This window comes from Mustela nigripes, chromosome 3 (assembly GCF_022355385.1).
Source record: "Mustela nigripes isolate SB6536 chromosome 3, MUSNIG.SB6536, whole genome shotgun sequence".
NCBI lineage: Eukaryota > Metazoa > Chordata > Mammalia > Carnivora > Mustelidae > Mustela > Mustela nigripes.
The window spans coordinates 192,889,840-192,917,577 of NC_081559.1; the positions used below are offsets into that span (position 1 = coordinate 192,889,840).

A 27,738-nucleotide genomic window follows, 5' to 3' on the forward strand; every position below is an offset into this window, starting at 1 on the left:
GGCAATCAGGACCACGTGCTTGCCTTTGGTCCAGACTGAACTGGGACCTCAAGATCTTCCAGCAGAGCAGTTAAGTTCTGTATCTTACAGAGCCTTTGAATGGACCAAAGAAACCAAAGAAAGCTAACACAGGGTCCTAGGTCGTTTGGGAGGTGGGGTGGAGAGAAGGAGCCCTTCCTACTCCCCATTCTCTTTCCTTGGACTTCTATATCAGTGGGAGATAGTTCTTCAATAGCATTTAGTTCTCAGTCTATATTTGCTGATCTCATGAAATTAAAAACTTTTTAAGGTGAGGAACCATGTTGGGTCTCTGCAACCCCAGAACTTGGTACAGCATCTAATATGCAAAAATTGCCCCATAAGTAAGAAATGAATAAAAATAGACAACAAAACAGTTTGGGACAGTAGACCGAGCCTGTCCCAAATGTATCCACACATTCATTGCTCTCCATTTCTTTGCTGTTCTGTGGGCTCATGGGACCCATTAACCTATACATTCTAACTATTCACATTTCCCTTGACATTTTCATTTCAATAATCCATCCACCCATCCATCCATATACTTGCTCCTTTCCTTTTTTTAATTTTTGTTCATTAGTTTCATTAATTATTCATCCCATTTCTTCATTCATTCCATTATTTATTTATTCCATTTATTCCTTCATTGCATTATTGCATTCACTTATGAATTTCATTTACTCAACAGATTTTTGTGGAAAAGAAATCTCTTCCTTTGGAACAAGGCCAGGTCATTTCCCTAGACCCAGCATGCTGCCCTCCCATGGTTACTAATAACACTGTTGAAAACATACCTGACTTAAATTCATTCATAAATCTTATAAATTTTCTACAGTAGAGAATTTTGAGGAGGAAACCTTTCTGGGGACTCACCATCTAGGCCATGGACACAGACTACCAGGTGAATTCCATCTTCCAAATTTTCTTCCTCTTCCTCTGGTGGGAAATACGGTATATCAGAAGCTAGTACAGATAAGTCACTGTACAGAAATCCATCAATCTTCAGTTCTTTTTTAAATTTTTCTTTGGCCTGATAAAAACTGGAGAATACACTAATTAATCAGAAGCCACACTGCATATGCCATGTTGAGCAGAAGATGAATTGAGCTGGCTGGGCCGTGGGAGTGATGAACATCTACAAGGAATTATCTGCAAGCAGCAAAGGCAGAATATGAGGCCTCAGGAGATGCTGATGATGGACGCTTTTTCTCAACCAGGAGGCAAGAGAGTATCCCACGGAAAGTTTTCTGGGGTTTGGGTTCTACTGATTTCTATGTGCTTCCTGCATGGAACAGGACGCCTAAGATTCCATTCAGCTCCAAGGATCCATGCAATCCTGGAAAAGATCTCCCCAGAGTGAAAGCTTCTCCAGGTGGCCCACAGGCTACCATGGCTTGGCCTCCACCTGCTTCTCAGCAGCATCTCCCAGCCTCCAGAGAGAACACATTTCTCAGGATTCCCTTACTAAGAAGTTTGCTTACTTCCATGCCTTGGTGCCTTCAGGTCTGTCTGAAATGTGTTTCCCACCTGGTTATCATGATCTTTGCCTGATTATCGGACAAGGTGATGATTAAGAACCTGGACTCAGAAGTGGGACTGCTAAGGTCAGAATCTCAGCTTTGACACTTATTAGCTGTGAGTCAACCATTTAACCTCTCTGCACTGGGTGTCCTCAATTGTAAATGGGGAATACACCATTATCTAATTCATAAAGCTATTCTGCATGTTAAGTGACACAGTGTATGCAAAATGCTTAGAACAGTACTCAAAACTAAATAGTTTTAAAAAAAATGATCTATTACCAGCCTTATCATCATCATCCCCATCATCTCCATCCCCACTGTGTCTCTTGTATTTGCTCTGTGGTCACCTCTAAAAGGATTCCCCTGACCCCCCGTGTCTCTATGCATGCTTGCTGCCCTCAGCCAGATGGGGTCCTTCTGACTCAGCTGTGCACACACACACAGGAACCCTCCTGTTTACCCAACTAACCCTTGTTCACGTCTCTCATCTTTCCACCTCCCTATTAGTCTGTAAGGACGGTAAGTGACCTTACAAGCCAGGCACTGGGCAGTGCTTGCTATCTATGTATTAAATTTATGCCATGAGCATAACAGGTACTTAGCGTTCTTTATAAAGCAAGGAATCCAAGTTCACCTGCCTGTGTAACCTTGTTCGTGGCTATCGGTAATACGTAACTCTTCAGCATTATGCAGAAGAGTGATAAAAGGCTGCTATAGATACTTAATCAAATGTAGAGATTATAGATGAGGGAGCAACATGGATACAACCCTAATGTGAGGGTGAAGGGATAGGGTCTGGCTTTGCTAAAGGAATGACCTGCATAAGGACACCCTCAGGGGCTGAGGAAGAAAATCTGAATAAGACTCCCCCAGAGGCCCTTAAAGAACGGCCCTGTCAAAATATGCAAAGACAGAGGTATGGTGACATTCATAATGGAGTTGTTTATCATAATAACAACTAAAAAAAAATATCAAGGGTCCCTCTCTAAAGGAGTTTGTTCATAAATCACGGTACATATAGAAATGTTCCCAATATAGTAAGTTGAAAAAACCTTGCAGTCTGTGCAGAATTACTCTATTTTTGCATAAGAAGAATATTAGAGACAGGCACACAGAAAAAGGGCAGAAGAACTTACACAGTGACTGTATTTGAGAGATAGGCTTGCTGGTAGATTCCACCTCCACTATTCTCTCTCTCTGACTTGTAGGACATAAATATAATACTTTATCTAAATCAGAAAGTAACTCCTATCTCAGCATTGAAATAGTATGCATGGACCTGAGCAATGTGTGGGGAATCCAGAGCCCTGCTGGGTAGGTAAGTCAGCGGTCAGCTTACCTGTACATCCTCTCACTGACTTCTTCCTCCAACTTGCTCGAATGGGTGGAGACAACTCCAAAGGAACCCAAAGGTTGATGAGTGATGGGCAATGGGGTCTGCTTGGCAGAGAATCCAGCCCGGGCAGGGGTCTCCTTGGGCACAGATGAGAAAGGGAGGCATGTGGCAGTGCAAGACACAGACAGGTTGACGACCTCCACGGCTTTCAGGCTGTCCAGAGTGAAGGTCTCCACTGAACCCAGGTGAGACGCCATGACGGAAGTGCCTGTCTTTGGCTCTTGGTTTCCTAAAACCTGGGAGTGAGTGGAGGGAGTCACAGTGGAACCCACAGTGCCTGCTTCACGTCCAGCCTCCAGACGAGCTTGAGTTCCTTCGCTAAAAGCTGCATCATCGACGATGCCTGGTGAGCTGTTCTGCTCGTCTGTGGACTCCAGGTCGCTGACATCAGCAGCTGTCCTAGAGTTCCACTCAGGCACCTTATGGTGGGCGACTGTCTCATCATCTGAGATGCTACTGTTGGAAGGAGCATTATTCTCCACATTCAAGTCTTCAGGCTTGCCCTCTGGGGTCTCCTTTAGTACTCTAGGATAAGATCCATGCCTAGGGTTTTCAAGTGCAATGATACGTGGTATTTTTACATTAAGACCTTTGGTTTCAACACCTACAAGGTTCTCAGTCCTCCCATCAAGACAAGAAGGTTCTTGAGGATCAGACTGACTCTCTGTACCTTTGGGGATGTCTATGTAACCAGGGACCAGCTGGCCATCAGCACCTGAAACCACCTGCACAAGGGAATGGTCTGCGCCAGCATCCGGGATTTTGGATGCCGGGGAGTCTACACTCTCCATGGGTATGGCTGGACTTTCAGCAAGATCTCCACCTTGCTGCATGGTGTCCGTGTCTTCAGCAGACTCCTCTGGGCTACTGATTTGGGGCGCAGACACAGACTTGGTCAACTTGGTGAGCGCCAACTCCCGTTCTTCATCCTCAAAGGGCAAAGAGCTAATGGAGGTGAGAGATGCCTGGATCCCACTCGGCAAACTCGTATTGCTCTCTGTGTGTCCACCCTCTAAGGAGTTCCTGTGCAGAGCATGCCTTCGAACCAGATGGTGCAAGACTTCCCGGTCACTGGGTAACTCCAGGGCCCTGCTTCGCGCCTCGGACCAGGCAACAGAGCTTGGCTCGCTCTCAATGCCTGAATCGGAGATGATGGAAGAAGATCTCTTGATGACCCCAGAAATTACTGACACTTCTTCCTGCTCCTCTGAGTGAGGGTCTTTTGGGGAAGCCCTAACATCCAAGGGATCCCTCAAAGTTGAGTTTAGTGGATCACAGGGCTCGGAGGGGATGAGTTTCAGACTCAGCAGTGCCATCTTGCCCTCCTGGTCTGCAACCTTTCCCAGAGTACTTAACTCATGCGGTGTTGTTTTCTCTGAAAGGATGGCATTTTGGTGACCAACCCCAGCTACCTCTTGGCCTGGTACAGCTCTGTCCGATTCACAGCTATCTGGAGAGTGCCCACTCTCCTGCTGAGCACTAATGACCACTGTGGGCTCCATACTACAAGGCCTCTTATTGCTAGATTTCACATCAATGTAGGTGAGTGCCGGGACCTGGCCATCCTCTGGACCTGGACTCCTTCTGGGTGGGTCCTCATCTGCCAGTGAATGTGTTCCAAGATCAGATCTCTGGCCAGTCCAGCATTCCTCTTCAGGCAAACCTGCTTTGTTCTGACATTCACCAATTGTCAGATACACCTGAGATTCGGAGCACGTGTCCGTACATTGTGGTGTGATTACTTTGTCCTCTGGCTCTGGACACCCAATAACTTCTCTATCAGAGTCCACCTGGGGTGGTTTCACGGTGGGCAAGACAAGGTCTTCCCTGAAAGGTGATTTTCTATTTACAGTAGGGTTCTCTTCTCTATTGTTTAGATTCATTATTGCAGGACTTGTCGGGACGTTAAAATTAGGGTAAATACTCAAATTGTGCCCTACAAAAAGAAGAAGAAAGAAAGAAAGAAACAAACAAACAAAGAAGAATGTATTATAGATTAAGAACCTATGTCCACAAACTATCCAAAAGCCTGACTATATAATAAAACATTTGGCTGAACTTTGTTCCTGGTTCTTGGGGGACAACCACTGTATTCATGAAATTTCCCAAGTGATGAAAGAGTCTCTGTTATTGGTGGTGGCCCTGGAAAGCTTATACTAACCAGGTGACTTATGACCAGTCCTTTAGTCTTTAGTAGTTTATGCTAAGGAGATGAGTCAGAATGGGGGCTGGCTGTGCCAGAAAGACTAACTATTTGGTCAGAACTTTGAGCCCCGTAGTACCAGTATGAGCTCTGGGGGGAGTGGTTCAATCATGCAGCCAATGATTCAACCAGCCATGCCTAGATCATGATACCCCAATAAAACCTGTGGACCCTGGGGCTTCAGGAAGCTTCCCAAGGGAGCAATACACATTGATTTGCCAGGAAGACCAGTCCTGGGGTCTTGGGATCTTTATGTTTGGAACCCTTCCAGACCTTGCTCTACTGGGGTCTTTTTTTGGCTGGTCTTTATTTATTTCCTTTATATTAAAATGGTAATCCTAGGCAGAGCACTTTCTTGAGTTCTGTGAATTGTTCTAACAAATCACTGAACCAGAGGGAGTAGTGGGACCCCCTGAATTAGTAGCCAATTGGCCAGGAGGGCAGGTGGCCTAGGAACCCCCAAGCTTTTGTCTGACATGAGGGCATCTTATCAGAGGCTGTGCCCTAACCTCTTTGACATAACACCAGGTAATTGGTGTCTGAATCACCCTGTACTAACGTAAAACTGTCAAATACTATAATTCATGATTTGCCTTTTACTTATCAAACTAGTTTTAACAATTACTATTTACACCTATTAAAACATTTCTCTGTATCCTGTATAGTATTTACATTGTAGAAAGAGCTTTGGACCCAGGAAGACCTGCGCTCCGGTCCGGACATGGGCAGCCGCCAGCTGTGAGGCCTTGAGCAATGACAGGACTTAAATAAGTTGTTTTTCCCCTTCGAGCTCACTTTGCTCACCTCTCGGTAGGCAGATTCACAGCGACCAGCAGGCCTCAGAGACATGGCTCACAGGACAGTGATGATGGGAGCTGTCACATGGGGAGGACAGATTCCTGCTTCTGGACAGAAACCCTCCGCATCTGAGCTCTGTCACCAGGGCAGTTATCCTGCATGGCGTTCAGATCACAGAGGCTCCCACATCAATCTGATCCTCCCGGTAGGATGGCGGGGTCCACGCGGGACCTTCTTTCTCGCGTTTTTCTATAGGGTAAACTATTGTCTCTCTTACCCTATCTCTCCTTCCTGTCTCTCTAATAAAGCATAAAGAGAAGAAAACAAGAGTCTCCCACAGATCTCTTAGAAAAGCCATCTGATATGTTACTCCATGTCCACATACCCCAGACAAAAAAAGAGGGGACTGGGCTTTTATTTTCTTTAAAACTTTTAAATTCTTTGGATGGTTTTCACAGAAGTTGAAGGCCTATAACCACTATCGGATGTTATGAGGTGAACCACTGAGACACTTACAAACCACATCACCGGCTCACACCTTGGGGTGGCATTTATGACTAGGTCAAAGATCAGAACAAAGATCTGGAAATAACGGGTCTCTTCTTTATGTGCGTATGTTCTTCAGATCTTGGGACTGAGCAAATTTCTCTTTCTCTGGGGCCTTTCCCCTAACCAACAGGGGGTTAGAGGTTCTCTGAGCAAAGTCCCCATGTCCCCTCCATACAGATACTCTTCTGCCACCACCGCACAGTCCACCTGTGCATTTCCTGTCCCCACGGGAGAGAAGGGTTACGAAGTAGGAGCACTGGCGTGCCCACAGCTAACAGCGCGGCCGCCACACAAGGAACTGTGTCCGTAAAATGAATTGAGAATAGAACGGGAATGCAACAGAACAAAGGCAATTACTCTCACAAACTACTTATATTGGTTTGAAAAAACCCACAACATCAATGTTATTTAATCCATGAATAATGCATGGGCTGACTCTATGCGAGAGCCTTATATTAGGCCATGGGTTACAGAGCGGGAAAGTAGGGATCAGTTATACAAATGAACTGGTCTCCATCTCTAAGGGATTTCAAAATACTGGGAAGCATATGACGTGTGGTACAGTTGGCTCTCCTGCTGGACGCATGTGGGCTGTATCCTGGAGAACATGAACTGGGTTCTTCAGAGAGGGAGTTAATGAGCCACACGAGGCAGACAGAACAGCAAGGGCCAAGCCCCAGAAGCCTGGCGTGCACATTCTGGCCAGGTATCCGTTAGGTCCCATATGGACGGAGCAGGGGTCAGGGGTGTGGGCGTGAGATGGGCATGGAGTCAGCGGGAGGAGGGAAGCCACAGCCTGGACGGCCCGAGCACCCCGTCTGAGTGAGGAGTCAGGTCTTTACATCACAGGCAGGGGGAATGCGCCGGTTCTCGGACCACAAATGAAAGATGCCTGTGATCTACACTGACAGTTGCAGACAGGACACAGAAAGACCAGCGAGGAGGAAGACGGTCAAAATAACAGCACTGGCTTCACGACCCCAGCTGCGGGAAAATGAGCACAGCAGAGGATCGACTTCCGAGAGAATGCTTTTAGTCATTAGCCCAGGACCCTTATCTGCCGACACACAACCGTGACTCCCTTTGTGCAGGTCGCTCCTAAGTGGTCTGTGGATGCACTACCCGCGGCTCACAGGCGGCCTCCGAGATAGAAATTACAATTCCTTGTGCCCAGTTTCACCGTCACTAACAGCTGGAGCAAAGATCCCAGCGGAGGTGGGCCGGCGACTGTTAAGGCCCTTGGGTAGAAGGTTCAACTGCTTTGGGACAGAGGAGTCAGGGGTACTGGGGAGAAAGAATTGCAGACACGAAGGACCGAATTTACAAGGGTCTGGAACACAGTAGGTATCTACCCATGTGCTGTAGCAGACCGTGAATCCATATTACTGTTCTTAATTTGGAAATGGGACTCTTTTGTTTCCCTTTCTTCATCATGCTGAAATGATGCAGTGCAAATTGGATGACCTCATTGCAAATCACATTAAGGTCACCAACCCCTGGAGGAAAAGGGAAACAGTTCTTTATTTGCTAACGCTTTTGCTCGGAGATTAAAGAATCGTCAGAACACATTGTGAAGGAAGAAAGAAGGTCAAGAAACGTTTTGAGTGGGGAAGTACTCTTGGGAAAAGGGAAGGGACAGGAGAGAGGTCTGTAAAGAGAAGTCTCGGGGAACAGCCAGCCCTCTGAGAGCCACTGTCCCGGGGTCCTTCTGGGAAGACGGGATCCTTAGTGCTGGAGCCGTAGACTCATTCAAGTTCCCCGTCCCCAATACCTTCCAGGAGCTGCAAGAGATGCTTCCTTTAAAACACAGAGACAGACAATAGGAGACTTGGAGGACCCTGCACGGGCAGAAGGCCCCAGAAAGATGACCCCAAGCCACGTCCAAGTCTAGAGCAGGGAGGCAGAGAAGACCTAGCAGGGACACCCACAAAAGCCAAGGCCGCATTCCCAGCAGGTGTGGCAGAACCGATGGGCTCAGGAGATGCAAAGTTTTATAAAAAAAAAATACAGATGTGCAGTGTAATTGTATGTGTGAGTTGCAGGACTGAAATTTGCACCCATTAGAGTATCTATTCACCTGAAAAGGAAAACAGACTCATGATCTTCTGCAAGGAAGCCTAGCAGTGACATCTGAGGGTCCGATCACAGGGACTTACTGTAAATTTCTTCTCCACCTATTCAGTGTTCTGTAGCTATAGTATATAACTGTAATGAAGATAAGAGCGCGTGCACACACACACACACACAGCCTTGGTGCAAAGTAGTGTTTTGTGAGCACCTGGGTAGGTGGCCATCTCTAGCATGCGTTCCCTTCTCGCTGCCATACCCAGTGTTGACGCTAGATGTCAGGGCACAACTGAGAATTCAGTACGATCTCTCCATCACAAAGTTGGACTGTCCTTGGAAGTCGCCTTGACTTTTGAAAAAGATCCTACAAATCTCTGCCTGCAGAAACTCTGAAATTTAAGTGGTGCCTAATTTAAATGATGGGCATCCCAGCATCACAGTTTGAAACGCCTCTCAAAGAGAGAGCAGGGCAGACCCTGGACCTTGGAGCTGGAAGGACTTGCTTTGAAAGTCGGCTTTTATAAGCTGCGTCTTTACTACATACCTGTATTCATCGTGCTTCAGCTTCTGTCTGTAAAATAGGGCTTACGGGTTTTGTTTGTTTGTTTCATTTTGTTTCTAATAGGATTCAAAAGAGGAAACACGTAAAACTTCCATCTAGCTGTTTTCTGGCTCTTTAAGGGATCATGGGTCTACTTCAGCTGTGATAGCTTTGGGTTTCCAGCAGCCGGGCTGTGGGAGCAGACAAGATGAACACCCATGGGATGCCTCGTGGGTACCAGGCTGGTCTCCCACTGACCTGTCAGTGCCCAAACATGCTGCACAGCCCAACGAGACAGACCACGGTGGGGAGACCAACACACCAACACGCTGTCTTTCCCTCCCAGCAGAGCGGCTCATCCACACATCCAATCGCGGATGCAGCCTGCTTTCTCGAGACATGAAGCAAGCGCTCTGTAGGAGTCTGACCTGGATGTCCCCAAAGTTCAATAAGTAACGACTTTATATTTGAGTTGTGTCACTGAGGTACAAAAGGATGGCCAACCTTTGCCCTGGGTGAGGGGATATGGGAATTTCCCAGGGGAGAACATTGAGCCACTTGCTAGGATTCGACCCTGGGGGAGTCAGGAAGGGGGTCTCTACCACGACGACCCTTCTGTTGTGTTGATTTGTCAATGGCACCGACATAAGGTCATCTCAGAAAACTAGTGTAGTCTGAGGGTTCGCGTCTCCTCCATGAACTGACTAATCCCTTCCTTGATTTGGCTCCCCTGCTGTTGGAACATAAGGAGGGCCGCTGACTGGGACCCAGCGAGAAGCCTTAGTCTTGAGTCTTTCTAGAACAAAGACCAACCTGTGGCAGGGCAGTCCACATATCTGTCCTCAAAGATAACCGGCAAGGTGTTCCAGTCGCCGTCGATGTCCAGGCACTCCGCGGGCAGCGGGGGCATGGTGGTGAGGTACTCGGAGTTTCGGATGTCCAGAGACAGCTGGCTGTGGGTCTGTATCCTGGGGACACACGCAGCGGGTGAGCATTGGAGCAAGTTTTAAATGTGGAAAGAATCGTTGCCCCATCGCCTGATCCCAAAAACACATCCAGAAAGCACTCAGCAGGCTCTGACCATCCAAGCCCTGTCTGTCTGTCCTCTCTTCCTTTCTCCCAGACACCTACCCAGCCCCGGTGGCGGGGGCTACCCAGCCCAGAGCTCTTAGATCGCAGGATCAGGGACCCGTATCACGTTTCTGTTTCAGTGATCTGCAGTAAATACCTTTCCAGGGCAACAGGAGCTGAGCTTCTAAATGGCTAGGAATCTTAAATTAGTACTTAGGAGGAAAAACTTCAAGCTCTGTATCCTCTATTCTTGCTTTTCTAATCTCTTATAACACTTAGGGTCCGAATCCTATGTTGTGGCATTTGTATTAAGGACCATTTAAGATTTTGTTTTGTTTTGTTTTTGTTTTTCTTGCATCATTGCTTACTGTGTGGTCACCAGCATCCTGCATTAGCATGTAAGCGCCCCTCGCTCAGGAAGCGTGAGTTTTGATTCCTCCATGCGGGATTTAAAAACGCCCCATATTCTTCCTTCCTACGTCAAACCCCCTTCCAGCAGCAGGAATTGGACTGCGGAGCTTGAAATCATCAGTAATCGTCGTTCCAAAGACGGGATGGTGGGAAACTTTTACTCCCCTCTCAAGTCCCTGCGGAAGGAGTTAACGTCCTGCCACGAAGGAGGAATGTTCTCGCACCGTCATTCCCCGTTCCACCTCCGTCACTCTTAGACCAGAGGAGAAGCCTTAGCGGGCTGGGGAGTCTGGGAGAAGAACTGCACATACGTCGCTAGCTTCTGTGTGTCTGTCTGTCTGTCACTGCTTTTAGAGCAGCCTGACCTCTGGACGTCCCCACATCACTCCTCAGCCATGCAGGTCACCTGCTCCCACAGAACCGCTCATAGTGGCAGAACTGCACACGAGCCTAGGGACAATTCTCATTCTGCACTCCCGGGAACAAAGGTATGGAAGGCACATAGGATACTTTGTATGCGTATTTTGAATATACATATGAAATACGACTATTTCATTTCTTTCTTACTTTTCAACTGCATTCTAACCTATGATCGAAAAGGACAAGCGATGTGAGACGTCTGGGCAGCTCAGTCAGTTAAGCGGCTGAACCTTGGTTTTGGCTTAGATTGTGATCTCGGAGTTGTGAGGGCAAACGCACAACTTGCGTGCCCCTCCCCCTTGCTCTCCGCCCTGCCTGTCTCTAAAAAAAAAAAAAAAAAAAAAAAAAGGAAAAGGGTGAGCAATGTGTTTATGCTCTTCCTCAAAGCCATGATGCCTGTAGCAGCTTCCTAATATTGTGAACCTTCCCCTCAATAATTAAATGGAGCTTTGTTGCAATCAATCCTACACTTCCTAGCTATCATCTGAACCTGGAACTTGTGGTCCAGTTTTTAGCTTATTATACTAGTATGCTCGCTGACTGGACGCCCGTAGGTGGAGGACCCGGCCCCAGGCAAGGGAAGATACCTCCTGGATGGAAACTTGGTTCTGGACCTACAGACCTCACAGTCATGGATAAATCAGGTGATTAATCAAGGAACCATCGCCCAGCAGGAGAGGTGCTGGAGAGTCTGGTGCGGGTTTCCTTATGCAACCAATGACCTCCTGCCAGAAGGTGGCTTCTTGACTTTGGGACTTTGTGAATGTGACTGAGTACCTAAAACAATGGTGAGGATGTATTTAAACAAATGACTAAAAATTCTAGAGCACGTACACAATTTGGTCACCTCACACCTAGGATGGCTATTCTTAAAACCAAGGAAAAGCAAGCATTGGTGAGGATGTAGAAACGTTGGAGCTCTTGGACACTGCTGGTGAGGACACAAAGCTTCACAGCTGCTGCGGAAAACAGTATGGAAGTCCTGCAGAAATCTAAAAATAGAAGCACCATACGATCTGGAAATCCTGCTTCTGGGTATTTATCCAAAAGCATGGAAATTAGGGTCTCTAAGAGATCCGTGCCCTCCCACGTGCACAGGAGCTCTAGTCACAACAGCTTGGCTATGGAGACATACTAAGTGTCCGTGAAGAGAAAAAGGAAAAAGAAAATGCAGAATGATGGGATATTATCATTCAGCCTTAAAAAAAGAAGAAACCTTGTCCTCAGTGACAATGTGGACAAACCTTGAGAGCATGATGCAAAGCCAAAGAAGTCGGCCTTACGAGGACAAATACTGTGTGAATCCATTTACAGAAGGAATCGAAAATAGTCAAATTCAGAGTAAAAAAAATAAAAGAGTGGTGGCCAGGGGCTGCGTGGGGAACTGGGGAGATGCTAGGCAACAGGCATAACATTTCAGGGGAGGAAGACAAGTGCTAGAGACCTGCTACCTGGAGCTTCCAGGGCCCAGGACATCACCTATTCATGTCCCTGACTCTTGGAGTACAGCCAGCAACATGCAGCACTTCCATTTTGGAGGTTGAGAAGTCCAGATTCAGCTTCTTAGGGTGACGGTTCACCACTATACAGAGGAATCGCAGCTATATATGATACACTATAAGGACGCTACGATCCACCATACTATTTGTTGGCTTTTTAAAAAGGCCTTAATCATAACCGTCATGGTACAAAGTCTGTCCACAAGGACATGAATTCTGTCCATAAGGACATTCTGTCCTGAATTCTGTCCATAAGTGTCCTGGTCCATAAGGGATTTGGACCTAGCAAATCTGTGTGTGCACCACATGCTTGCTGTGTGGTCTAAGATAAGTTACCTAACCTCTGTGAGCCGAGGTTTTCCCAGTCTCTTCTTCAGGGAAGTACGGATACAGTTTCTAGCTCACAGAGTTAGCAAGGGCATTCAGTGAGCCAACACAGGAGAGAACTTAGCTGGACTTCTTACCCGAGGCATCTCCACAGACACAGCACCAGGAAGGCAGGGAGGGTGCCTCGTGTGTTCAACACTATAGACATAGTGTCTTGTAGAGTAAGTGATTTTTTAAAAATTAGCATTATACTTATTAGAACAGAAGAACCTAAAAGGCAGAGTGATCAATCAAGTGTCATGGTTACAGGGGTTAGATCCCCAGGATGGGTCTTCCGTCACATGAACACTTCTGCATGCAGTCATTCGAGAAGCTCTCAACTGAGCCCCTCCTTTCTGTGTGAAGAGCACAGGCTAGACCCGGGGAAAGCAGAAGAGAGAGACGATCAAACACACACTTGCTATGAGCCAGTTCTAAACTATTACCAAACACTGCGACACTGCATTGAAAATGCTGCGATCCACGGCAAGAAACAGCCTCCATGCTACACGGCCACCCAGTACCACCACAGGCTCCCAGAAACACACACCGAAGCAAGTGTTTCCGAAACACGTCCGAATCTACTCCCTACGCCATCCTGTCCCAACCTACCCTATTTCATGTAGAAGTGCTGTCTCAATCCCCCGGCATGGATGTCACAGGGTACTAAATCACTGTGCCCCACTGTTCGAGAAATATAATCTGCTTTGAGCTTGAAGGAGATGGGTCTTGAACTTGATGGTCTTGACAGATGAATGTCACTGGGGCCACCTTGTATGTCCACTTGTCCATCCTGATTTGGGGGGTGGCTCTGTCTCCTACACACACCTCCAGCTCCGACCCCCAGTGGGTACCCCCAGGCCAGTGCACACTTGCTAGCCGGCCTCACACCGGCTCGCTGCCTCAATCTAGATGAAACCCCGTTCATAGCATTCTGTCCCTTCCCTCCTGTAACTTTCTCAGTCTGACATAAAATGCCCCTTTCAGTTCTATACCTCTTACTCTTAATGACCTAAGTAAAAGTTTACTTCCTCCTGAATAATATTGCTTCTAACCTTGTGTATGCCTGACCTTACAGGTTAATATCCACTGGTGGGCACTACTCAGTTTCTCTACAGCTGCTCTATGAGACAGGTGTTCTGGTCTCCTGGGAATTTGCAGGGCTCAGTTCGTACCTGCTTCAGACCTCTGGCCACATGTCATCTTCTCAGGGACCCTCCTGTGACAGCTCAAAGGAAATGCATTCTCCATTCATACCACACTGACATATTTCTCATTGCCACTTACTGTGTGTGTGTATCATAGTTACTTATTTATGTGCCTTCTGCTCTTAAAATATAAGCCCCACGAGATATCGGATTTGCCTATCTTAGTCACTGCTGGTTACCTAATGCCTGGAAGAGTGTCGGGCCCGTAGTCAGCACCGAGTGGACAACTGTTGAAAGAAGGGCTCTCTGTGTTATGTGTGAGCAGCCACCGAAGGAGGAGCAGTAACTGGTCGATGTCACAAACCTTGTAAGTTCCAGGACTGAGATTTCAAACCACGTGTGTAAGTTTGAGATCAGGTCTTTCCACCATACTATTTGTTGGCTTTTTAAAAAGGCCTTAATCATAACCGTCATGGTGCAAAGTCTGTCCACAAGGACATGAATTCTGTCCATAAGGACATTCTGTCCTGAATCCTGTCCATAAGTGTCCTGGTCCATAAGGTCCCACAGCGGCTGGTCCGTACCCACCTCCCCGGTCCTGCCTCCCTCCCCTCCCCTTCCTGCTCACTCCATTATAGCTACACTTGTCTTCCTGCTGCTCCCCAAACACTCTGTATCCCTGTAGAGCAGCCTCGACACCAGCTTTTCTCTGACTGGTCTTCTTTCCTATCAAGGTCTGGTTGATATAACCCCAGTCTCTACTCAAATGTCCCAACCTCAGAGAGAATCTCTCCCAGCACTTTGGCTGCAACAGACCTCATCCCACGCCCAGTGTCATGGGAGGTGCTCCATCGGCTTGCAAGAGCCGACTGCACACATCTCCTTCCAGCCCCGTGCAGAGATGGCATCTTGGCAGCACGACAGTGGCCGCCGTGGGAGCTTTCACGCAGCGGAAATCAGCAAACGCTACAAACCCAAGATGTTGGTTTCTCGGAGAGCTCGTCCTTCAACGTTCATGAGGACCCTGGTCATATCCCTTTCTGTCATGTTCTGCGTCCTCACTTTGATTTGGTTTTCCCTACTTGTCACTACCCGAGATCATTTGATTTACGTCTTGCCTGTTTCTGCCCTAGAATGAGAGACCCGCAAGGACAGCATCTTCAATGTGTTCCCTGTGGTGTCACAGTGTTTACATGCACAATCAACAATTGTGTAACGTATGAGTCATCACCTAACATTTGCTGAGCAGAGTCTGTGGCTTGAACAGCGTGTTCCATGGGCATGGATGTTCTCATTTGGCCCTACAGCTCTTACCCTGCCCATTTTAGGGAAACTAAGACTAGAGGAGGAGAAGGAAAAAAACAAACAGAAAAAAAAAACAAACCCATCAACAGAACAGCACTTTCTCAAGGACCTGCTGTAGCCCAATGGAGGAGTAGGATCTTGAACCCAAGTCGGCCAAGCAACATATCCTCTGAACTTGAGTGGTCAGCATCTCAACGAAAACCTTCTGGAAGAGGAGCTGCCTCTGTGTCTGTCCCCTCCCTGTGTGCCCACGCTCCTGAGGAACACAGCACGCCCGGCAATCGAGGGTTCGCCTCCTGGGGAAGCCCAGGAAGCAGGTTCCCGCGAGCTTCCTGGAGTGTGTTGCTCAGCGGCCCTCACAGTTCTGCTCAAACTTGTCAGGCTAACCCTTTTGCTTTTAGTTGCTGGGTGGGATGGATGAAGACGAAGGACCACCCGGTTCCAGACGAGCTATTTTCACCAAAGACGCGTTGTGCTTGGAGCCTTCCCACTCTCCAGTGTCAGATTCCGTGAAGCAAACTGCAGTTGTCTCCTGGTTTTCCAACCAGATGAAGTGTGGAGAGAAGGAAGAGGAGGTTGTAAAGCAGAGGGTGAAAAGGTCTTCTGGTCTGTCTTATGTGACAGAGGACCCTGAAATGCTTCTCCTACAGGAACTACCAGGTGGTCTCAATCATCACTCCATCCACATTTATTCTTTGAGGTGAACATATAGTTCAGAAACAAAAAGAACCCCTTGAACTCGGGTAGCAAAGGCCAGACCGTCTTGGAGGGACGCATCTGTTCCTGCCACGGGGGAGATCTACAAGAGAATGACCTCATTTTTTGTTAACCCTCTGACTTTTTTAGCATGTTTTCATTGTTTCTTAAATTTTGGAGGAAGGCGGACTAAGAAATTCATCGGTCCGCCTAATTAGGTAGTTCCGTCCTCATTCTTATGCTGAATGTGTTTCAAAGATACTGCAGAGTCTCCAGCGAGTTCTGTGTTTTTTTCTGACATAGCTTGTGGCCACACCACCTGCTTCTAATTCATTTCACAAAGAAGACTCAGCACAGATGTCTTCAGGGACCTAGGAAGTCCTGATTCTGTCTATGGAACCATAATAACATTCAACAAAAGAAAACTTTGGCTATTGACCTTCTCTGTCACCTGCTAGCTCCCGCCTCCGCAATTCGTCTGACTCCTGCCTGCAGAGAAGACGCAGCTAGAATGTGCGCGAGTGGAAAGGCTTCTCTCCTTCGCAGTCAGAGACGGAGGGAAGAGGGGCCTTTGAAAGAGAATGTCTTGGGTGGCCACTTTGACAGCGTGACGTGGGCATAGCATCGTCTACTTACAGATTCTCCTGAAAGGTCAGGACGGCCAGCTTTTGGTGCTCCATGTAAAAGAAGGCCTCAGAAAACCTTCGGACCTGAGGAATAAGATCACATGAACAGCTTAATTCACGGGGTGGGTATTTTCCACCCAAAGGGAAACAGACAAAGGATTTTTCAAAGGATAAATGACAAAGGACAGCTGAGTCCACCACCCAGAGAGTCTGAAACAAGTCTTTCCACAGGTGTCCTCTCTTGGCCAAAGCTGGCTTACGGACAAAGTTTAATGCATATTTACGAACCCATTCTTCCAGAGTTTTCTATAATTTGTTTAGGTGGGTCTTCTACTAGAAGGTGTCTTGTACTAGAAGAAGACACTTGAAAACCGTGACCGTAAGTGAATGCAAAGGAAACGGAATTTGCAAAGCCAGCCACGTAAGCACAGCTACCTCGTCCTGGGCAGACCCGGACATCTGGTCTTCCTGCTGCAAGTGAGGAGACCGACATCTATGAAGCATCAGTACCATTCAGATGCTCCTAACCCGTGGCAAATACACCAAGAACAACATCTTGCATTTGAAAACACTTCTCAAAAACACTTCCAGAGTACTTGCAGCACCCCTCATGCTGCCATCCGGTAGCCAAGGCAGGTATTTTATGAATGGAGGGGGTCAAGGCTTCAGAGGCTGAGCCAGCTCATAAAGTCTCACCATGAGCTCTCGATGGAGCCAGGACTGGTGCTCACAGCTATGAAAGTTAACCCCAATTCCTGGTCTGCCCCCCGAACTAATTGTTGCAAAGCTCCATCAAGGGGCCACTGGCACGCGACTAGAGGATTTACACCACTTGACCCTTACCCTCAAGGTGTGATGTTCCTGGGTGAGATAAGAGGTCACCTGGGAATGTAGGGTCACCGTGTCGAGGAACTGGGTCCACAGAGCCATCAGGTGGGAAGTGAGCCAGGCGAGATCCTTACTTATCTGCTCAGCTATCTTCTCGGGATTGTTCAACATCTGGAGAGGCAAAATGGCAGTAGTGAAGGACCTCGTCCCTGTGAGGCTACTGCAGGCTTCCTCCTGAAGCCTTTGCCGACTTTGCTGTCAGTGAGTCTCTCCTTCCTCCGGACTCTGCATCACATTACACTCTGGGCTCAGTCCTCTACAATCAGGACAGTATCTACGCCTTCGGGGCTCTTATATGGCAGGTAGAACGCTAAGCATTGTGTGTGTAAACTCCCTCTCCCGCATTTCATGCCCACTGCTACCCTTTAGTAGAGTTACTGGACATTACTTCACAGAAAAAAAAAAAAAAATGAGAATCAGAGGGATTCAGCAGCCCTGCCAAGGCCACACAGAGCTGGGGTTCAGGTGTCTGGCTGTCTAACCAAAGACCCACAGCACCACACTGCCTTTCCATTGTAGGTGTTGACAATCCTTCTTGTGGGATGCTAACGTGTTTATAACCTGAGCATCAAATGGTTAGGTGATTTGCACGAGGGCAGTGGGACGGTGGTGCTCAACAGTGTTCCTGCCATCTTCCCTCCATCACTCCAAATAGCTTCTGGGGGGATCTTGGGTTGCCTGAACTACAACTTGAAGATGCCAGCCTAGAGAGGGCCGAGAGCCTCTGGGGGGAAGCTTTGGATAGCTTCGGTTTAGAACCGGGAGGCCATCTGCTGGGAATGGGGCAGACTTTGCTTCTGGAGGGGAGAACAAGTCTCAGAGAGGCAGGGAGCCAGGTGTCAAAGCCGGACACTGAGTGGTCAGCCCACCATTTAGTAACAAGCCCTTCCATGTCCTAGGCACATGCTTTGAATAAATGCGGACACAAAGATGAGTCAAGGAGGGTCTCTGCCGGCGGGGAGCCTCCATGGGCAGAGCAATAGGAAGGTGAGTCAACAGTGGGGAGTTGTGGGGGTTTCTCTGTCATGGGAGACATACCGGGGACAGGCAACCCCAGCCATCTCAAGGCCATCTCTGCTCTCCTTCCCTGCTCCGTGTCTCAGTTTCTTCATCAGTAAAACAGGTTTGCAAAGCAAATGGCCCCTTACTGGATGTAATAACAGGAAAAGTAAGTTTGAAGTCTTGCTTACAACAGTAGAATTCCTTCTGCTATTCTCGGACTTAGGGCTGATGCTAGAGGAAGGCAGGGGGCTAGAGTGAGGCATCGATCTAAGAGGAAGAAAAAGAGGGAAGGAGCAACGTGGCACGCGGTAAGATTCTTTAGTTCTTGGAGATTGGTATTTATTGATTCAGGACTGGCTGCCGGGTATAGGGCATCCACCAAGCGGGGCATCTCCGAGCTGCTTCTTCCAAGAGGAAAGGTCAGTCTTTGATGAGACACCAGCCCCAAAGTGGGAGAACGGCCCTGCTTCCTTTGACGGAAGGCTCACTTCCTGCACCAGCTCTGTTGGGAGGCGGGGGTCAAACTGGGACTACCCACTCTTGGTTCAGCCTTACGGTCTGTGGCCAAAGGTGTTCAGAGGCAGAAAACTGAGTAATATGCTGGAGAGAGTGGGGCACATGGTCAGCCCCTGGAAAACCTCTGGGCTCGAATGCGAGGTTCCTGGGTGGACCAGAACTGGCCCCTCTTTACCAGTTACCCTCGCTAAGGAGCACCCCACACCTGTCTGTGCTTGGATCCGTTTCACCCCTGACGCCCTGGGCTGCCTTACCTGTGGCACAACCTGCCCTAGACACACAACGTGCTCACGGTGGCCTGCATGCACCCAGCTCCTTCCAAGTACCGGGCTCCGACCGGACTGCGCGTCCCCCTCGGAAGTCCTTCTCCCTCCATCTTCCGGCCTCTCTTCTCCCTCTCTTCACCACCCTGGGCATGTCTGCTCCCCACCAGGGGACGGTTTAAGGAGCCAGTGTAGGCCCCCTGGTCTCCGAAGATTCTTTAGAAATGTCTACTTTGCTCCAAGGGTAAGTCTAACCTCCCTGTCCTTGAAGTCGATCTAACCCTCCACGCACCACTCTCAAGGCACCACTGGCCAGACACCGTTCCTACAACCCTCCCCTTCCTGCATCCTGAGCGTCTCCATTTTCTCAGTAACCACACGGTGGTGGACGAGTTGTAGGGAGTGGGTAACTCTTTATGGAGAAATCTGGTGACCCTGCATCGAAGAGAGGCACCCCAGGCCTCAGTAACTGACGCCCCTCGCTGGGCTGCTCGCTCCGGCCCGCACAGCTCCTCCAGCATCACCGCGGTGGACCCAGCAAGCCCAGCGTGAATTCTGAGCTCAGCCGCCCCAGTGAAAGGGGAGAAAACAAAGCTGCTCATGGAATGTGTCTTTGGGAGAATGATGTTTTCCCCCTCATTGATTACAGAAATGGCTCCAGATAAGGTTAAAGAAGCTTCTAATTAGGCCACAAGAGGACTCGTCGCCTTTCACAGATGCCTGGGCGTCTTTGTAATTGCAGATGATGGGCACGGAGGGGCTTCTCACCCAGGACCGAGGAGAAGCCCTTCACGCGAACGAGGACACAATTGGACCCAGTGCTCTTTCAAGGGGGCTGCTCCGCCACGCAGCTCCACCACCCCTGCCACGCTTCTCATCCGCCTCTAACCGTGTTCCCTGGTTCACTCCTTCCCTGCCACCTGGCACACTCTGTGCCCTTCTAGGTTAGCCTCCCGGAGAGCCGGACACCTCTCTTCTTACAACCGCCGGTCGAGCCCTGACTCTACTGGCAGCTTCTGAGCAAGCCTCTTCCTCCTGGGGCCCCTAGTCCTGGGAACCGTGTCTCCATTGTATTCCCAGCAGTGAGCAGAGTGGCTGACATACAGTAGGTGGTTAATAAGTGTCTACAGGATTCACTTGGAACAACGATACATGAAAATTGCTCCATGACTACAAAACTCTACGTTTTCAACTTCTTGTAAATCACGCAAACATGTCCACGCAGACCCCCACTCAGCCAGCCCCCATCATCTAACTCCTTTGATGGCAGTTTCCCTACCGGGTGTGGCCGGCCACTAGGTGGCAATGTCCTGCCTCCAACAGTTTGGTGGGGTTTGCATGCCCTTTGGGGGTGCTGGGGAGGGGGCTCTGTTCCTTCCCTATGAGCATCAGGGCAGGTCTTTACAGGACAATAGAGTGGGCAGAAGCTCAGTCCCACTCTCTGGTTCCCTCCCCATCCCCCATCGGTATCCCTGCCACAGTGGGCTAATTTGATCGCACTGTACAAAATTAGGCCTGTAGCTACACGATCACTCAAAACCAGGGCAGGATCCCAGTAGCTTGGGGGACGGCACCAGAGGAGGAAGGAAACCGTTCATTGGCTTTTCACGAGCTATCTCAGACAGAGTCATTGCCGGCCTGAGTTCTCACTGGAGCCGCTATAGGGACCGGATCATCAAAACAGCAGTAGCCCCCAAGCCCAGCCCTTAGTGGTTCAGAGGCTTTAAGGAAGCCGCCCTTCAGAGTCCACTGTGGTAAAATGAATGCGGACACATCTGTGTGCCCCCCATATTCTCAGGGCTGCTGGGAGGCCGGAAGGAGAGAGCCAGAATCCAGCGGGTGGAAGTTGCATTGTCATTATTTGGGCTATAAATGGAATTAGCCACCCTTTCCTGCCTCAAGACACACACTCCTCCTCCACACAACTCCCAGCAAGCTTGTCACTGTCCCGCCTAGATCCCTGTGACCTGGGGGTGAGTCCAAGCTGTGCACCATGCAGGGCACGCAGGCCCCCCTCAGAGTCCCAGTGTCCCCCTGCCTCCCAAGAGCCCTGCTCACTGGTGCACACGCACGCCTCGCCGCTGGGGCTCCCCCAGCCTGGCCTCCACCATTGCTTCCACTGCCTCTTATTGGCGGCCGTGAGACTTTCTCTCCCAAGCAGCCTGCCCTCTGGGGTCCACTAGCATCTGCCCTCCCCAGAGCGAGCCAGTGACACGTCCTCCTGGGTCCCCATAGCCATGCACGTGTCTGTGTCCGCATCTGCAGCCGCCCCTGCCCCGGCCAGCGAGGTGCGCTGGGACAGGGTCAACAACACAGTGGGACTGTGTCCGTGTGGGCGCTCGCTTCCCCTCGGAGTGGCCCTCCGCACGCGGGAAACCAGGCACCCAGAGAGGACATGACCAGTCCAATGTGGACAGCCAGCGCCTACCCTCAGGACTGCTCTGTGGGGCCCACCTGGACTCTGGCCACTTCTCCTCCTTGGGGCGCGATGGGCCGGCAAAGCACGGGGCCTGGTCAGGTCGGCGAATGAGCGCGCCGACTCCCGCCCCCTTCTGCACACGAACCAACAGCCTTGGAGCGACGACAGCCGCTGCGGGGTCACCGGCTTCCTCACCTTTGGTGACCTGTCGCACTCTGTGACTCATTAGTGCATTCATCCGCTCCCAGGAGGAACCCTTCTAGGTGCTGGAAGTTGGAGAGTGAAAGAGTCACCCCCTCGGCTGTGTGCCCCCAAAGGAGGGGGTCTCTGCAGAGGCCTAACCCAGGGCCCGGTGAGGCGTGGGGACTCACAAAATGTTTGCGGGAATGAATCAACTCTCTACGGTAATTCCCACCGAAACACTGACCCTATGTGGTCGTGAAGACAAGAGCAATGCGGTCTCTTAACCACATTCCCCGTGGGGCAAGTCCAGGGAAGTGACAAGCCAGAAGGCAGTGAGAATTGTACCAAGTGCGACAGTTAGCGTTTTCTCCATTCGCTGCTCTGCCCGGCTGCATGAGGAGGCTTTGTGATGCTGCTTCCCCAGAGGGCATCCCACTGGGGCACCCCGGTGGGCTCCGGCTTCATGGCCACCAAGGCCTGGCCCTGTTCCGCAACCCTTTGCGAGCTGAGCCGTGATTCTTCCTGGCCTGAGGACAACGGGATCCTCCCTCCACAGAACCGCACTCTCCATTCCATGGGGGAAACGCACGCCACGCCCATAAAACCAGCAGCCAGTCGGTCGCCGGAGAAAAGGAGCTTAATAAAAACCAAGCCATTTTATCCCCATTTTATAGATACGAACATCAAGGTCTACAAAGCTTAAGCAACTTGTGCAAAGTCACATGGTGGGTAGGTAAGAAGTTCAAGCCCCATGTCTCTGGATCTCACGTGACCACTTTTGCAACATGTCAGGACGCCCCATCCCTTGCACAGACCCCCAACCCAGTCACCACTGAGGGGGGTCTAAGAAGCAGGAAGCGGCCCCCCGCCTGCCCTAAGGAGTACACAGCAGGAAATTGAGGCAGTGGCCTGGGCACTGTGCAGTCTGGAGGTGTGCGCCCTGCTTCCCTCCCCACTCCCTGGGTGCCTGGGCCAAGCGCTTCCATAAAGGCAAAATCTCCGTGGATATGGAGAGGCCAGAGGAGAGACAGCAGGACAAGCATTTAACCTGCGCCTGGCCCAGACCATGCACTGGGTCCGTGCTGGCTGTCCTTGCTCCTGGAGGTGGGGAGGCTCTGGTGAGAGCACCGCGGGCCCGCCTGTCTTCCTGGGCTTCAGAGAGAAGGTTCTGGGAACCTGAGTGAGAGAGGCACAGCAACCAGGAGAGAACCACAGGCCACCCCATGTCTGCCTGCTCCTCATGCTGGGAGCGCCAGGTAAACAGTGGGTGGGGTGAGTAACAGCCCCTAACAGTGTTTTTCCTTCCAACTGCAAAACCTCAGTTGTCGATGGCTTATGGAGCCAACAGCTTCTTCTTGGGACGCTGAGCTGCAACCAGGCTGGGAGGGACTGGGCCATGAGTTCACAGGGTCCTCTCGTGTGCGCGCTCCTGGTCTCCTCACAACAGCCGTGACACACAGATGAGAACTCCAAGGCCCCCGAGATCCTAAATCGCACATCTGGGATCCCGCAGCTGATGTGCAGAAGGGGCAGAGGCTGGACTTGAACCGGCAAGGCCTGTGGGCATTTCCAAGGGAACGCTGTCCTGGGTGCCCTCCGGGGAACAAGGTGGAGCTGCGGCTCCTGAAGTATCCAGCCCTGTGGTCAGCTAAGCCGGATGCAGTGCACGGCCTCCACCGCCTGCAGGTTTAGAGAGCGGAGACTCCACGCAGGCATCCAAGTCCTGGGCCGGCCGTATGTTCCCCTTCCACACTCTCCAGATGGCTTATCGTGCCCCTCACATGTCCCCACCTTCATCAGGAGCACTGCCTGTCATGTGACTCCTCGAGGACCCCACCCTTCCTTCAGGGCTCACTTCAGAGGGCCCCTCCGCCCTAGACCCTCCCTGACCCGGGCACCAGGCTCCTGCTCTGCCCCTGCCTTCCCACTGGGCCGCCGTCTGTCCACGGCAACCCAGAGTTTCCCTGACTATAGCATGCTCTAATGCGGGGGTTCTCAGCCCTGGCTGCACAGTGTACTGGTCTGGGGAGCTTCTTTCTACATTTTTTTCTTCCACTTTGACTGAGATATAACATTAGTCATATAGCATTATGAATCTTTAAGGGGCACGACATCATGACCTGATAAATGCATCTATTGTGAAGTGATCACCACAGTAGGGTTCACTAACATACCCACCATGTCCCAGACTTAAAATGTTTTTCTGTGATGAGAACTTTTAAGATCTATACTCTTAGTCACTTTTAATCACACAGCGCGGTCTTGCTAACTTTAGTCCCCACACTGCGTGTCCTGCTCCGAGAACTCTTTCCTCTTCTAGCTGGAAGCTTGTACCTTTTGACCACCTTCACTCACTTCCCCACGCTCTGGCGAGCCCTGATCGGTCCTCTGCTCCTATGAGTTACGTTTGTGTCTTCTATTCCACATGTAAGGGAGGTCATGGGTTACCTGTCTTCGTCTGACTTTACTACCCTTAGCACGAGGCCTTCGGGATCCATCATGTTGTTGCCAACGGCTGGATTTCCTTCCCCTTATGGCCGAGCCGTGGTCCCCTGTCCAGATGCGCCACATTTTCTTTATCCATTATTCTGGGCATTTATCCACGCCCAGGTTGTTCCCGCGCCTTGGCTCTCGTGAATGACGCCGCAGCGAACACGGGGAGGAAGACATCTCTTCAGATACTGATCTCGTTTCCTCAGATTGGTACTCAAGTAGCGAAACTGCTAGACCATCGGGTGGTTGTCTTTTTAAATGTCGCAAGAGCCTCCATACCATCTTCCACGGTGGTGGCTCCAGGTTCCACTCCCGGCAACGGCGCGTGAGCATTCCCTCTCCCCACATCCTCACCAGCACTGGACGCCTCTCGTTTTTTTTTTGGTAACAGCCACTCTAACAGGTGCGAGCTGGTATCTCGCTGTGGTTTCCATCCAGTGGGGCAGATTCACTGAGTGCAAATGCCTGAGCTCCATCCCCCAATGTGCTGCCTCACCTGGAGTAGATGGGACCCAGGCTGAAGTACATTTGGGGCACTTAGAAGTCCCGAATGTGCTGCCACTGTGCAGCAAGGGTGGAAACCCCTGGAGTGAGACGACGATGCCACTTTGCAGTGAGACAGTCTTCTGAGCCCAGCAGCTGGCCCTGACGAGGGTGTCACCAAGCCTGACTGTCACGCTGGTTTCCATCTTCATTTGCCTCTCGCTGTATACGGAGGTTGTACACAACCCACCCAGAGCATCGATGCAGCAGGATGGGAAAATGTATCAGAGACTGCAAATAAGAGCAGCACGCATTTGCCAAGCATCTAGTTAAGCACATATTCTTCATAGAGGCTCCATGAATTTCTAGCAGACGCACGCTACTGTTTCTTTCATCGGCCTCATCGCACGGCTAGTCTCCTGCCATGGCTGAGGCCGTCCGGGCACAGGTGCAAGGTCTCCATCGCCCTCCAGGGGACGCACAGGGTTGGTCGTCAATACATTTTTGTTAAACGGATGAGTAATAGATAAATGTAGTGTCAGCTCCAGAGACAGAGACCTGTGAACCTGGTTATTTTTTCCAGAACATCTAGCAGAGAGCTAGACATACAAGAGGGGTCTAGTGGATACTTAATAATAAAGAATAACACAGAGCAGCAGAGTGTCTCCTCAGTTTCAGGTCTGGCTTGAGCGGACACGCCCTGTGCTTTCATCTCTGTTTCCTACATCAAGCTGGGACCTACACTGGTCCTGCCTCACACCCGCCCTGCCCTCCCCCAGGGTGAATTTTTTTTTTTTTTTTTTAATTACCTGTAGCTCTGAGCACAGCTGAGAGAGCGTTTCCTCCACAGCAAGGGACTCTAGGAAGAAAAGAAGAAGCATGATAAAATGGGCACTTGCTGAAATGCTGTGGTTGCTAATTGCAATAAAGAAGCATACGTTCGGGGCACCTGGGTGGCTCAGTGGGTTAAGCCGCTGCCTTCGGCTCAGGTCATGATCTCAGAGTCCTGGGATCAAGTCCCGCATCGGGCTCTCTGCTCAGCAGGGAGCCTGCTTCCTCCTCTCTCTCTGCCTGCCTCTCTGCCTACTTGTGATCTCTGTCTGTCAAATAAATAAATAAAATCTTAAAAAAAAAAAAAAGAAGCATACGTTCAAGTTGGCCTTAAAGTCACAGAAAGAAACACAGCTCCTGAGGACCCGCCTCCTTTCTAGTCTAACTTCCTAAAGGGGTCATATTTACAAGAAGGGTAAGCCTGATCTGGGGCCACATGACCCCACACTAGAAAATAATGGTCAGTATCATCTCATAGATGCTTTTCTGAGGAACAGAAGGCCCCCATGTTCACACAGCACTTTGTGTGGCTCAAATGGGACCCATATTCTTTTGGGATTTTGCAGGTATGTGCACGCACAGATGATGGCTGCTAAAAGGTTTCTATAATCATGCAGATTAAACATATATATATGTGTGTGTGTATATATAATATATATAAAAGATATATACAAGCATGTATTTGTGAATATATGAAGAATATGAATAGAATAGAATAGAATATGTGTATATTCTTTAGGGTTTTCCACTCTTGTCAGTTGCAATCTTCCCTTCCCAAGCAACTTGAGGTTGTGCACAAGAGTGGCAGATGGGCAGAGTGGTTCAGTAAATGCCTGCTGGGGGAATGAATGCATGAGGACACGGGCCTCAGGGTGCGCCTGCCTTTTCTTCCCGCACACGCACACGCGCCCAAAACTCCCTCCTGCGAGAACGAGGTAACACACAGAAAACACACCTGGGATGGCACCCGTCACTGCGATGCTGACAGAATCACAGGCTTTCTCAAGTCTGGCCCCAACGTGGGCAGGTGGGCCGCCAGCTTGAGGCGTGCCCTGGCCGCAGCCCCTTACCCAGCTCCATGTGCGGCAGCTCCGGGATGTCCCGCATGATGGCCAGGAAGTAGGCGCGGAGTCCCCCGTAGGCGCGCAGGAGCAGGCGGCACAGCTGCCGGTGCCACCGGTGGGCGTGCTGCATGCAGTTCTCGGACGGCACGTAGAAGCTCCCCTGTGGGTGGGACGGACACCGATGCGAGGGCCGCCCCGCGGGCGTCCCTGAGAACAGCGGTCGGGGCTTCGCAATCCCAGGGGAGAGAGAACTCGAGTCCCTCCCCCACCTCTCCGTGTGGGGAAAATCCTGCCATCAGCTGAGCCTCTGTTTTATGTGTTTATGTTAAAATAATAACAAGAGCAATATTCAGAGTAAAAATACCAATGAGGAGGAGGAGGTTGGCACCGACCTGGAAGGTCTGGGACAGCCTCGGGGACCCACTTGTCCTCTGGGACAAGCTCTCGTTCCCCAGAAGATGGGGACGGGCCTGAGGGTCTCCTCTCGCAGGGAGAGGAGGACTTTGTAGAGACCCTCCCGGGGGGTAGGCGAGCGGCAGGTAATGCCGAGAGGAAGGAGCACGTGCAGCTGTGAAAGGGGACGTTAGCTACGCGGTGACCACAGCGCAGGCGCTGGGAGACTGATGTGAGGGTGCGGTGTCAGGGGCATCTGCTTGCAGATGTTGGACCCCCATGTGGTTTGTGCGATGAGGGAAAGGTGGCCACGTCCACAGTGCACCTGGAGACCCAGACTCGGCCGAGGAGAAGATATGACGTCTTGGGGTGAATTTCAGAACGGATTGGTTTGGGGAGCAGAGAAGGGAAGCCCTCAGGGAGGGGCCTAGGCAGCAGAGGAAGAGGGTGCCGGTCCTGGGCTGGAGAATTCCAAGGGTGTGGGCCCTGCCCGTCCATCCACAGCTCATGCAGCCACGAGTGAAGGAAGCCAATGGCTCTTCATGATCCCCTGAAGCCCTGCTCGT

The 27,738-nt window shown here is 50.3% G+C and overlaps 1 protein-coding gene across 1 annotated transcript in view; it reads right to left on the reverse strand.

Moving 5' to 3' along the window:
• The window catches only part of FAM135B (family with sequence similarity 135 member B), a 270,098-nt gene that overhangs the window by 12,298 nt on the left and 230,062 nt on the right, over positions 1 to 27,738 (reverse strand). Inside the window, exons 8-14 of the mRNA XM_059395210.1 lie at positions 26,786 to 26,939; positions 25,694 to 25,743; positions 17,481 to 17,636; positions 16,648 to 16,721; positions 9,909 to 10,063; positions 2,881 to 4,873; positions 892 to 1,058 (exon numbers count right to left, since the gene is read on the reverse strand). Coding sequence (XP_059251193.1) covers positions 892 to 1,058; positions 2,881 to 4,873; positions 9,909 to 10,063; positions 16,648 to 16,721; positions 17,481 to 17,636; positions 25,694 to 25,743; positions 26,786 to 26,939 — 2,749 coding nt within the window. The remainder of the gene's footprint in view (positions 1 to 891; positions 1,059 to 2,880; positions 4,874 to 9,908; positions 10,064 to 16,647; positions 16,722 to 17,480; positions 17,637 to 25,693; positions 25,744 to 26,785; positions 26,940 to 27,738) is intronic.